The 13,073-nt window shown below is 48.8% G+C and overlaps 1 protein-coding gene across 3 annotated transcripts in view; it reads right to left on the minus strand.

Moving 5' to 3' along the window:
* Positions 1-11,858: 11,858 nt before the first annotated feature.
* Positions 11,859-13,073, minus strand: part of SLC24A4 (solute carrier family 24 member 4) — a 160,419-nt gene continuing 159,204 nt past the window's right edge. For all 3 annotated transcript variants that reach the window (XM_063948475.1, XM_063948473.1, XM_063948474.1), the window contains one exon: positions 11,859-12,846. In XM_063948475.1, coding sequence (XP_063804545.1) covers positions 12,694-12,846 — 153 coding nt within the window. In that variant the 3' untranslated portion in view covers positions 11,859-12,693. The remainder of the gene's footprint in view (positions 12,847-13,073) is intronic.

Raw genomic sequence — 13,073 nt, forward strand, 5'->3', positions numbered from 1 at the left:
TAGGCACTAGGGGGAGGGTTAGGTACTAGGAGGAGGGTTAGAGTTAGGCACTAGGGGGAGAGTTAGGTACTAGGAGGAGGGTTAGAGTTAAGCACTAGGGGGAGAGTTAGAGTTAGGTACTAGGAGGAGGGTTAGGCAATAGGGGGAGGGTTAGGGTCAGGCACTAGGGGGAGAGTTAGGTACTAGGAGGAGGGTTAGGGTCAGGCACTAGGAGGAGGGTTAGGTACTAGGGGGAGGGTTACAGTTAGGCACTAGGGGGAGAGTTGGGTACTAGGAGGAGGGTTAGAGTTAGGCACTAGGAGGAGAGTTAGGTACTAGGAGGAGGGCTAGAGTTAGGCACTAGGGGGAGAGTTAGGTACTAGGAGGAGGGTTATAGTTAGGTACTAGGGGGAGGGTTACAGTTAGGCACTAGGGGGAGAGTTAGGTACTAGGGGGAGGGTTACAGTTAGGCACCTGGGGGGAGAGTTAGGTACTAGGAGGAGGGTTAGAGTTAGGCACTAGGAGGAGAGTTAGGTACTAGGAGGAGGGTTAGAGTTAGGCACTATGGGGAGGGTTAGGTACTAGGAGGAGGGTTAGGTACTAGGAGGAGGGTTAGAGTTAGGCACTAGGGGGAGAGTTACAGTTAGGCACTAGGGGGAGAGTTAGGTACTAGGAGGAGGGTTAGAGTTAGGCACTAGGGGGAGAGTTAGAGTTAGGCACTAGGGGGAGAGTTAGAGTTAGGCACTAGGGGGAGAGTTAGGTACTAGGAGGAGGGTTAGGTACTAGGAGGGTTAGAGTTAGGCACTAGGGGGAGTTAGGTACTAGGAGGAGGGTTAGAGTTAGGCACTAGGGGGAGAGTTACAGTTAGGCACTAGGGGGAGAGTTAGGTACTAGGAGGAGGGTTAGAGTTAGGCACTAGGGGGAGAGTTAGAGTTAGGCACTAGGGGGAGAGTTAGGTACTAGGGGGAGAGTTAGGTACTAGGAGGGTTAGAGTTAGGCACTAGGGGGAGTTAGGTACTAGGAGGAGGGTTAGAGTTAGGCACTAGGGGGAGAGTTAGGTACTAGGGGGAGTTAGGTACTAGGAGGAGGGTTAGAGTTAGGCACTAGGGGGAGAGTTAGGTACTAGGAGGAGGGTTAGAGTTAGGCACTAGGGGGAGAGTTAGGTACTAGGGGGAGTTAGGTACTAGGAGGAGGGTTAGAGTTAGGCACTAGGGGTAGAGTTAGGTACTAGGAGGAGGGTTAGAGTTAGGCACTAGGGGGAGAGTTAGGTACTAGGGGGAGTTAGGTACTAGGAGGAGGGTTAGAGTTAGGCACTAGGGGGAGTTAGGTACTAGGAGGAGGGTTAGAGTTAGGCACTAGGGGGAGAGTTAGGTACTAGGGGGAGTTAGGTACTAGGAGGAGGGTTAGAGTTAGGCACTAGGGGGAGAGTTAGGTACTAGGAGGAGGGTTAGAGTTAGGCACTAGGGGGAGAGTTAGGTACTAGGAGGAGGGTTAGAGTTAGGCACTAGGGGGAGAGTTAGAGTTAGGCACTAGGGGGAGAGTTAGAGTTAGGCACTAGGGGGAGAGTTAGGTACTAGGAGGAGGGTTAGGTACTAGGAGGGTTAGAGTTAGGCACTAGGGGGAGTTAGGTACTAGGAGGAGGGTTAGGTACTAGGAGGGTTAGAGTTAGGCACTAGGGGGAGTTAGGTACTAGGAGGAGGGTTAGAGTTAGGCACTAGGGGGAGAGTTAGGTACTAGGAGGAGGGTTAGGTACTAGGAGGGTTAGAGTTAGGCACTAGGGGGAGTTAGGTACTAGGAGGAGGGTTAGGTACTAGGAGGAGGGTTAGAGTTAGGCACTAGGGGGAGAGTTAGGTACTAGGAGGAGGGTTAGAGTTAGGCACTAGGGGGAGAGTTAGGTACTAGGAGGAGGGTTAGAGTTAGGTACTAGGAGGAGAGTTACAGTTAGGCACTAGGGGGAGAGTTAGGTACTAGGAGGAGGGTTAGAGTTAGGCACTAGGGGGAGAGTTACAGTTAGGCACTAGGGGGGGAGTTAGGTACTAGGAGGAGGGTTAGAGTTAGGCACTAGGGGGAGAGTTACAGTTAGGCACTAGGGGGAGAGTTAGGTACTAGGAGGAGGGTTAGGGTTAGGCACTACGGGGGGTTAGTCACCAGAGGTAGGCTTAGAGTTTGGCAGTAATGGGAGGGTTAGGTTTAGGGTTAAAATAACACCGAAAAACATATGTTGACCCTTGAATCATGTTGACCTTTTGACCCTGTTGACTTAAGTCTATGTTGACCATTTAACTGCCAACCATCTGGTATCGACCTATTGACCGATCTTTTAATGCACACCCTCGGGATCAGCCCCTAGGTTCCTAAACCTTGTAAATGTTTGTGCTGACATTAATCATTAACTGACAGCCGGTAATTGCTGCATGAGAAATGTGACACTACGGAGTTTAATCACTTTCCTTACTGGAGTAGAGGGAATGAAACTTCATAGATACCACAATGGTTTGTTTACAACCAGAATTTACACCCATTGGAAGCCAGAACCCACCTGTGCCACTAAGAGCGCCTCTCTAGGTCTATGTGGCTGTTTAATACTTGTTTTTAAATGAACATCGTACAGATAGATGTAAATGCAATAATGGGAACAAGCCACAGGAAACCATTTACTGAATCTTTAGCAGCCAATATGTTTGATTGAGTCCTTGAGGTTCCCTAAATGAAAAACTTCTTGCCTCAATTTACTTGTGAATGTTCCTCAAATCTTCTTAATTTCCCAGGGCTCCTTATCCAGCACGCCACTCTGCAAATCCCTACACGTGCTCCCTACGTCCACTGGAATGGAATTCAAATTACTCTCCCAATGTCCTGTCAAGATGCTCCTGAAGTGTCATCTCAGAATGCTGCTCCGGCTCTCGCCCTCCCAGATCTGCGGCCTGCACTACACATTGGGCCCCATTCCGAATTGGACGCGTCTCGTGGATTGAAGCAAGCAGCGCCAGTGCTAAAGAAAGAACTCCGCTAGTGCGCATCCACCGGACCAGACGTGCGCTGACTGATGGTGATTGATCTATTGGCAGACAACACTTTCCATGAAATGGGCGGTAACTGGGAGGCGACCATGCACACGCAAGGAACAGCCCCATTTTGTGAGAGTGTCACCGGAGTGTCATAGGTGGGTACAGGGCTGTAGAGAGATTGGCTGCGCCTGGTAAAGCAGAGGGTGTGGCCTAATCATGAAGGTGTGTCCACACCCATTTTTAAAAACACATGGAAAAAATATTGTTAATGTGCCGGTTTGCACAGGGCGCACTGTGGACCCCTCAGCCAGGCATAGGTTCAAGGGGAGGAGGTCATGATCAGTGCAATTGCTAACACCCCCTGCAGGCAGGGGAGACCTCTGCACTCAATGGCAGCATTCTAGGCTCAATAAATGAAAAGTGGTGATGTTGCCAATAGCAACCAATCAGATTCTGTCATTTTATAGGATGCAAATGATAGAATGTGATTGGTTGCACTTGCTATGGGTATATCACTTTTTTTCTTTTTTAGAACCTTTAGTAAATTTATACCTTAGTGTCCATGAAACCACCAGCAGCAGTATCCCTGCAGTATTGTAGTTCTGCGGAATGATACTAGCTCAGTATGCCCACGCACTGGAGATACCATGAAATGGCTGGGGAGGGGGAGGGGGGGGGGTATGCTATGTTTCATCTATATGTCTATCACATATATGCTCTCTGTAATGTATAGTAGACACTGAGATGCTATATGTATTTTGTGGCTGTTACTGGCATGCTCTCTAATTGTGTGGTGGTCACTGATATGCTCTCTGTATTGTATGGAGTCACTAGGACACTCTGTATTGTGTGGCGGTCACAGGGGTGCTCTCCATGTACTATGGCGGTCACAGGGATGCTCTCTGTATTGCGATGCTGCCCATATTGTGTGGCAATCACAGGAATGTTCTCTGTATTATATTACTGTCAAAGGAATGCTCTCAGTATTGCGTGGTGATCACATATATGCCCTCTGTATAGTGTGGTGGCCACAGATGTTAAATGCTGGTCAGTTTGGGCGGGTGGGTATTGTATCTGAGAATAGTTCTTTGACAGAACAATTATTTGTATATTTTATTATCTTTATATAACCACACTGATATTAGACATGGTATAGCCGCATGGATTTCATCAGAGAATTTGGTCTTTTGCTGGCACATTGGTAGAAGAGGACGTCTCTCTCTTTTGTTTTTCCCCAAGCCAACAGTTGCCAGCTCTCTTCTGCAAGGAGAGTATATACGAAAGGGTTATCAAGGGTATGTGGTCAGTATACCGCTCGTTGGGATTCCGGCTGCTGTCACAATACCGACGCCGGGATCCCGACTGGGGCACCATACCACCGCCGGCGGTATACCGGCAAGGTAGGTGATTCCCCCTCTATGGGTGTCCACGACACCGCTCGCAAGGGGCTTCATTGCGCTCGCCCCCCTGCCGGCATTCCACCGCTCGCGATCTCAATGTCGGTATACTGACCCAGGGCCGGAGCTTCCACTAGGCAGCTTTAGGCAGCTGCCTAGGGGCGCCGGGACCTGAGGGTGTGGCCTGTTACAGCTGCATGAAAAAGGTAGCGTGGTCCTACCTCTCGCAACCGCCGCAATCCCCTCAGCACTTGTATCTACAGTAGCCACGACTGCCAAGCTCCTGTATTGCAGGGTGACATGCGGTGCTGCTCTTCATTCCAGGCTCTTTCACAGACTACTCAGTCCCATCTCTGCATCGCAGCCTGCAGGTGAGGTGGCTACAGGGGTGTATCTAGGGGTTTGAGCGCCCCTGGCAAAGTAGTGAACTGGCGACCCCCACCTCCCCCACCCAGGGGCACAGAGGAGGGAGTTACAGATAGGCTGAAATCAGGGACACTGAGCGGGAATTACAGGGAGGGTGCGGGTAGTGACAATGAGGTGGAGAGCCTACAGGGTGGCTGAGATCAGGGACACTTAGGGGTAATTACAGGGAGGGTGTGGGCAGGGACACTGAGGGGGAATTACAGGGAGGGTGCGGGTAGGGACAATGAGGTGGAGAGTTTACAGGGAGGCTGAGATCATGGACACTAAGGGGCAATTACAGGGAGGGTATGGGCAGGGATACTGAGGGGGAATTACAGGAGTGTGTGGGCATGGACACTAAGGGGGAATTACGGGGATGGTACGGGCAGGGACACGGAGGTGGAATTACAGGAGTGTGTGGGCAGGGACACTGAGGGGGGAGACACAGGGAGGCTGAGGTCAGGGACACTAAGAGGGAATTACAGGGGAGACAGGAGGAGAGTGGGCATGCCAGCAGCTCACAGAGCGCTGGGCACGCCCCCTCTCCTCCTGTCTCCCCTGATTAGATGCTGTGCGCACAGCGTCTATTCACCACTGCTCTGCTAAGCAGGGCAGCGAGAGACAGAGCCTCCCAACTGCCCCCACCGCGGGACAGGACTGTCCCGCGAAAATCGGGACAGTTGGGAGGTATGTTACAGGGAGGGTGCAGACAGGGACACTGAGGAGTAATTACGATTACGAGGAGGGTGCGGGCAGGGCCACTGAGATGGAATTACGGGTAGGGTGCGGGCAGGGACACTGAAATGGAATTAAAGGAGTGTGCGGGCAGGGACACTGAGAAGGGAGTCACAGAGAGTATGCTTTTCACCTGAAGGCCGGTTAGGGGGAAGGGGCAGTAGGCAGAAATGTTGCCTAGGGTGTCGAGAAACCTTGCACCGGCCCTGTACTGACCATCGCATCCCGTGCGGCAGGTTACCATACCGATCCCGTTTCAAGCTATGCCAGTCGTTTTGCAGATTATCGGCGATTTGCGCATGCGTCAGTTCCACTGCGTCCATGCCAGGATACCTTAGCGAAGTCACTCACAATGAGGATTTATCCGCAAAGTGATTGACAGTCGGGGACTGTTTGGAGGAGGTAAGGGGAGTGACGGTAAAAATGCACGCACCGTTTTTAGGGAGTGTGTCAGCCTGCATCTGCAATCCCGTACACAGAAAACGTGGTGCTTGCGTCTCATACATGCGGCCATTTTATGCGATCCTTGGGGCTACTCCGATGGCTCATTAGTGAAGCATCTGAGACTGACGCTGCGCCTGTGTATGCAGGTGCTGAGATTTGCGAGGCCGCTGGTGGGCGTCTAAATCCATTTCCAGACGGTAACAGCGTTTGCATATTTTCACACATCCACTGCGTATTAGGATCACAGTTGCAATTGAATTAGTGTACATCGCGGAAGCAGGCCCTTAGGGTGTAATGAGAGAGGTGTAGATAATAGCAATATGTGATAGTAACTAAATACACAATGTAAAACCAGTATAGTGAAATAACGGGAAAAAGCACGCAGGCAGTAATGCTTATTGGGCCTTATTCAGCGCTGATCACTCCTCTGCGAATTTGCATAGGTTTGTGATCAGGTAGTCCCCGCCCAGAGTGAAAATACGCCCTGTGCAAGTCTGCGTACGCTGTGTGAAAAGATTTGCAATCGCCGGCCAGACGCAAATCCATTTGCAACTCCCTCGTCATCATCTAATGTTTTTTCCAGTCTGCGCAGTCTTTGCGTACCCCAGGACTTACTCCTACAGTGCAATAGAATCAGGCTGATCGGGGCCGGAGCTGAGGTCACACACCCTCCCTGAGAACGCTTGGGAACGCCTGCGTTATTCCTGACACTCCCAAAAAATGGGCAGTTACCACCCACAAACGCCCGCTTCCTGTCAATCAATCTGCGTACGCCTAGCGGGAAAAAAAACCGCTGATTTCTTTCCCAGTTTGGCCTCGCGCCTGCGCATTACGATCCGTACGCACGTGCAGTCGTTCGATAATCGTCAGCTTTGTGATTTCACACAACAGCGATCAGGTCTGAATTACGCCCATCGTTCCATGCCTGAATATATAAAGGAACCAGTGACAGAGAAGATAAGGAACCTATTATATTACACTGACACGTCTCACGTACGAGTTTCTTGTTCTGCCGGCCTGTTTTGCGCTTTGTCTTGTTGGAGTTCCCACATAGTCCCTGACCATTTTACCTCAGCAATGCTCTGCGGTGATAGGTCTGGATCGGAAAACCTGGGGGCAGCTGTGTACCATACTGTAAGCACTAGATTTAAGGTAAAGACCTCACAAAGCTGTAATAGGAGGTCTTATCACCAGTCTACTGGTATTGTCCTAACTTTATCACAGGCCCAAATGCTGACTAGGCCCAACACCATGGAAACAAGCTCTACGTCCCCAGCACAACTCCTGGAATGATATAAATCATCAAGTTGCTGGTTAAATTAGTCTTAACACAGGTTTGTGTAAGGAAGGGGTTAACCTGGACAAGAAAGAAAAACACAACGTTCCCTCAGCACACTGATCTACATTCTACATGATAATAAAATGCAGAAGACTCAGATACATATGCAAATATATGGTAATCCACAATCCGCTTCAAGGCGCCTCTGCTGAGGTGTTCCTAAAGGGGGGTACTCACGGAGCGATCGCTGCTTAAAATCTAAGCATTCTGACTAGATTGCTTAGATTTTAAGCAGTGATCTCTCCGTGTGTACCCCCCCACAGCGATAGTGATGCGCAGCCCCGCGCATCGCTATCGCTGGTGCTAGATTGGCCAATCTAGCGGGTCGCTCACTTCACCCGCTGGGTGAAATGAGCGCCCCCCCCGCACGCTCAGCACACATCGCGCTGCGCTGAGCGTGGTGAGAGATGTGTGCTGAGCGGTTTTATCAGCACACATCTCTTCAACATCGGCCGGTGAGTACTGGCCTTTAGTATAATAATATAAATCCCACTGCACATGTTAAGATAAGTCGCAGGGGGTGGGAAGTTAGGTTTACCGTGGTCGATATTCTGACCACCGGCAACCTGTACGTCGGCATTTCAATCCCAACCCGTACATTGAATGCTATCATTTTGTATTTGTATTTTTGTGTTTTATTAAATAGTGTTAAAAAAGTCTACAATTACGGCTAAAATAAATGTTAAACTTAGAAATTCCTACAGATTAGGATCTGGACAGACCTCAGCCATTCAGGTATTTGAAGAGTTGCGTTATCATTTATTGGCAAGCTTATCTGCTGGTATGTGGGCTGTGTAGTCTGAGGGGATCTGCCTGCGCACAAGGGGTTGTGTAAGATCTCATGCATATGCAGTGACGCTGGCCAGGAGGCAAGACCCCGTGTATCAGCTCTATATTAATACATCTCAGTGTTATTTCTTCCTGTGAAGTAGGAAGATAGGAAGAGCTATAGGGCTTAATTCAGACCTGATCGCAGCAGCAAAATTGTTCTCTAATGGGCAAAACCATGGGGGTAATTCCAAGTTGATCGGAGCAGGATTTTTTTTAGCAGTTGGACAAAACCATGAGGGTAATTCTGAGTTGATCGCAGCAGCAACTTTGTTAGCAGTTGGGCAAAACCATGTGCACTGCAGGTGGGGCAGATATAACATGTGCAGAGAGAGTTAGATTTGGGTGTGGTGTGTTCAATCTGCAATCTAAATTGCAGTGTAAAAATAAAGCAGCCAGTATTTACCCTGCACAGAAACAATATAACCCACCCAAATCTAACTCTCTCTGCACATGTTATATCTGCCTCCCCTGCAGTGCACATGGGCCCTCATTCCGAGTTGTTCGCTCGCAAGGCGAATTTAGCAGAGTTGCTCACGCTAAGCCGCCGCCTACTGGGAGTGTATCTTAGCTTATTAAAATTGCGAACGATGTATTCGCAATATTGCGATTACAAACTACTTAGCAGTTTCAGAGTTGCTTCACACTTACTCGGCATCTGCGATCAGTTCACTGCTTGTCGTTCCTGGTTTGACGTCATAAACACACCCAGCGTTCGCCCAGACACTCCTCCGGCCACTCCTGCGTTTTTTCCGGAAACGGTAGCGTTTTTATCCACACGCCCCTAAAACGCTGTGTTTCCGCCCAGTAACACCCATTTCCTGTCAATCACACTACGATCGCCGGAGCGAAGAAAAAGCCGTGAGTAAAAATACTGTCTTCATTGTAAAATTACTTGGCGCAGTCGCAGTGCGAATATTGCGCATGCGTACTAAGCGGAATTTCACTGCGATGCGATGAAAATTACCGAGCGAACGACTCGGAATGAGGGCCATGGTTTTGCCCAACTGCTAAAAAATTTCCTGCTGCGATCAACTTGGAATTACCCCCCATGTGCACTACAGGGGGGGGCAGATATAACATGTGCAGAGAGAGTTACATTTGGGTGTGGTGTGTTCAATCTGCAATCTAATTTGCAGTGTAAAAATAAAGCAGCCAGTATTTACCCTGCACAGAAATAAAATAACCCACCCAAATCTAACTCTCTCTACACATGTTATATCTGCCTCCCCTGCACTGCACATTGGCCCTCATTCCGAGTTGTTCGCTCGCAAGCTGCTTTTAGCAGATTTGCTCACGCTAAGTCGCCGCCTACTGGGAGTGAATCTTAGCTTCTTAAAATTGCGAACGACATATTCGCAATATTGTGATTAGACCTCTCTTAGCAGTTTCTGAGTAGCTCCAGACTTACTCGGCATCTGCGATCAGTTCAGTGCTTGTCGTTCCTGGTTTGACGTCACAAACACACCCAGCGTTCACCCAGACACTCCCCCGTTTCTCCAGCCACTCCCGCGTTTTTTCCGGAAACGGTAGCGTTTTTTCACACACACCCATAAAACGGCCAGTTTCCGCCCAGTAACACCCACTTCCTGTCAATCACATTACGATCACCAGAACGATGAAACAGCCGTGAGTAAAATTCCTAACTGCATAGCAAATTTACTTGGCGCAGTCGCAGTGCGGACATTGCGCATGCGCAGTAAGCGGAAAATCGCTGCGATGCGAAGAAAAATATAGAGCGAACAACTCGGAATGACCACTATGGTTTTGCCCAACTGCTAAAAAAATTCCTGCTGCGATCAACTTGGAATTACTCCCCATGTGCACTGCAGGGGAAGCACATATAACATGTGCAGAGAGTTAGATTTGGGTGAGTTATTTTGTTTCTGTGCAGGGTAAATACTGGCTGCTTTATTTTTACACTGTAATTTAGATTACAGTTTAAACACACCCCATCCAAATCTAACCCTCTCTGCACATGTTACATCTGCCCCACCTGCAGTGCACATGGTTTTACCCATTAGAAAGCAATTTTGCTGCTGCAATCAGGTCTGAATTAGATCCATAGTAGTAATGTAAATGTCTCTATAGTACATTTCCCTCATAGCGGCTACGCGGGCGTGTCTGGATCATTGCTGCGACCCAAAAGATTTATGCCCTCCGACTGCCATTGCAGGGGGCTACCTTAATTATGACAGCGCATCGCTGTATAGCAGGGGATGGGGCAGGACCCGGCATGCGGTGCGGCCTGGCCCTGTGCTGGGCAGCCCGCCGCATGTTAGAGAAGCGAGTTGTAGTTTTGTGATTTTTCTGAGGTAGGCCCATTGTTCAAAAGAAACATACGCAGAAAAAATCTGTATATTTGTCCACATGCAGAGCTGGGGACACAGAGAGATGCTCCCTCATATGTACGTTCAGCATATGTGCCTGACCTGTGTATGGTAAGGCCCGTCAGGCTGCACGTGTGGTGGCGATGCACATGACTCAGCAATGTCCGTACACCCCGGCAGGGGTGTATTTAGGGTTCCGAGTGCCCCAGGCAAAGTAAAGGACTGGTGCCCCCCCCCCATATTTGAAATAGGGAAGGCACGTGTGCCAAAAAGGGGCGTGACCACTCAACAGTACCCCAATACAAATTACACCACAGTAGTGTACATTACAGGGCACAGTAATGTACATTATTCACGTTATGCCACACAGTAGTACCCCTTAAACACATTATGCCACACAGTAGTGCCCATATATATATATATATATATATATATGGGAAGGCGTGCATGCTCCCGGGAAAGTGAGCATGGCCTCACAATTTTATATAATGATATCAAACTATAAATATATAATCACACCCCCTACACATGCGCACACACACAATTAGCAGCCTTACACACAATACCCACAGTAGTTCTCCTTACACATAATGTCCCCAGTATAGTGCCAGTTACACATATGCCCCCACCGAGCCAGACACTCGTATGTCCCTACAGTGCCACACACTCGTATGTCCCTACAGTGCCACACACTCGTATGCCCCCACAGTGCCGCACACTCGTATGCACCCACAGTATCGGACACTCAAATGCCCCCACAGTGCCAGATACACAAATGCCCCCACAGTGTCAGATACACATATGCCCCCACAGGGTCAGATACACATGTGCCCCCACAGTGCCAGATACACAAGTGCCCCCACAGTGTCAGATACACATATGCCCCCACAGTGCCAGACACACATATGCCCCCATGTTGATTTTACTATTAAAGGCAGCACTTTTAGGGAGAGGCGACAGCTATCTCCCCACCCCTTTGTAGTTCCTCAACAGCAGGGATGCCCATTAATGATCAAAGAATGCCGCAACAGCCACTGTAATTGGCGCGGGGTCCAGCACCGCACCGCAATACAGGCAAGAAACTCTACATGAACTACACCCCCAGCAGCCGCTGCTGCATACTGTGATCATTACTGGGCATCCATGCTGGTGAGGAACTACACGTGGGTGTGGGGATAGCTGCTGCCTCTAAAAGTGAATCTACCTATGGCCCGCGGGTGGCACCTCTGGACGGTAACCCCCCCCCCTTTGGCTGGCGCCCCTGGCGAGTGCCATCCTGGCCAATAGGAAGATACACCCCCAGCACCCGGGCACCCATCTTCACAGCATGCCCAGTGCCGATTCACAGAACTGAACGTGTGACTTGAAAATAATGTAAACGCCTCAAAATCCGTCAATAAACACAAATGTTGTATTTGATATTGTGCATTTAAATAAAACATTCCTTTTTATAGACATATCTTTATCAAATATCCTTTGATACAAGCACAAATACAAATAAGGTTATATTAAATTCTCTTTACAGTCTTTGTAATACTTAATGTGCAATTATCTTCAAACTCTCTCCGGCGGGGGTTTGATACCACGTACGTCCCGTTATAAAAAGTGTGCTTTGCAGTTGTGTATAGGAGTGAAGTTTAGTTATATCCTTGAGGTTCATATAATATCATAGAAGAGCAGATTTATGTGTCGTCTTGCATCCTAGAGATCCTTCCTTTAAGAGGTTCCTCAGGATTGTCCGTCTGGCAGATTATACAAACGGCTCCACATAGAAAAAAAAAGATGAAATTGCATGCCATCTGCTGTACCGCCTTTAAGTAAGGGGTTAAAATGTACACGTGTGCTTTGCGTAGTATGTGCGGTATAGGTTCAGGGAATGTAACGTTTGCGGTCCGTGGAAAACACCAAACTATGGACAATCCCGTCCAAATGTTTTCAAAAACATTCTTCATTCAATAGTTTTTTTTTTTTTTTTATCTCGTTATAAAAATAAACCAGCAGCACTTTACACATCTTTGGAAGACGCTGACCTCGTTTCGGGTCACGTTATCTGGGCGACAGACTACCCGGCGCAGACAATGTTCATCTTCCTTTACATTCTAGTAGAAATCAACTTTCCTGGCATCTGCGGCGAAGGGAAGCTTTCAGGGTTTCCATAGGATGGCAGAAATGGTCTTGGTCTTTAGGTGGAGCAGAGGTTTACTGGACTTCGGCCCGTGTGGCAGTCATCAAATGTCATCCTGGCACATTGGTAAGTTAACGAAGGTGAAAACGTTGTATTCTATCAGTACGGAGAAACACAGGAAGACGGCGTACAGGAAGAAGACGTAGAATCCCAGTTTCCTGTCCAGTTTCCAGTTATTGACATGCACACCGATGACCTGTGAGGAGAAAATGACGTTTTGTGAGGTAAAATGGGAAAAAGATGATAAGGACAGGAAAGTTCTAGATCACCTCTGCTAGATTGTCGCCGCCCAGTTCCCGCCCCTAATTGCCCAATTTCACAGAAAGACAAATCCGGCCACGTTCCGTCTAACTCAGAATAGGACGGACTACGCAAAGAGATCCCACTGACTCAGACTCAGCTCTTATATTATCAACGCAGACC

Source organism: Pseudophryne corroboree, chromosome 12 (genome assembly GCF_028390025.1).
Source record: "Pseudophryne corroboree isolate aPseCor3 chromosome 12, aPseCor3.hap2, whole genome shotgun sequence".
Classification (NCBI taxonomy): Eukaryota; Metazoa; Chordata; class Amphibia; order Anura; family Myobatrachidae; genus Pseudophryne; species Pseudophryne corroboree.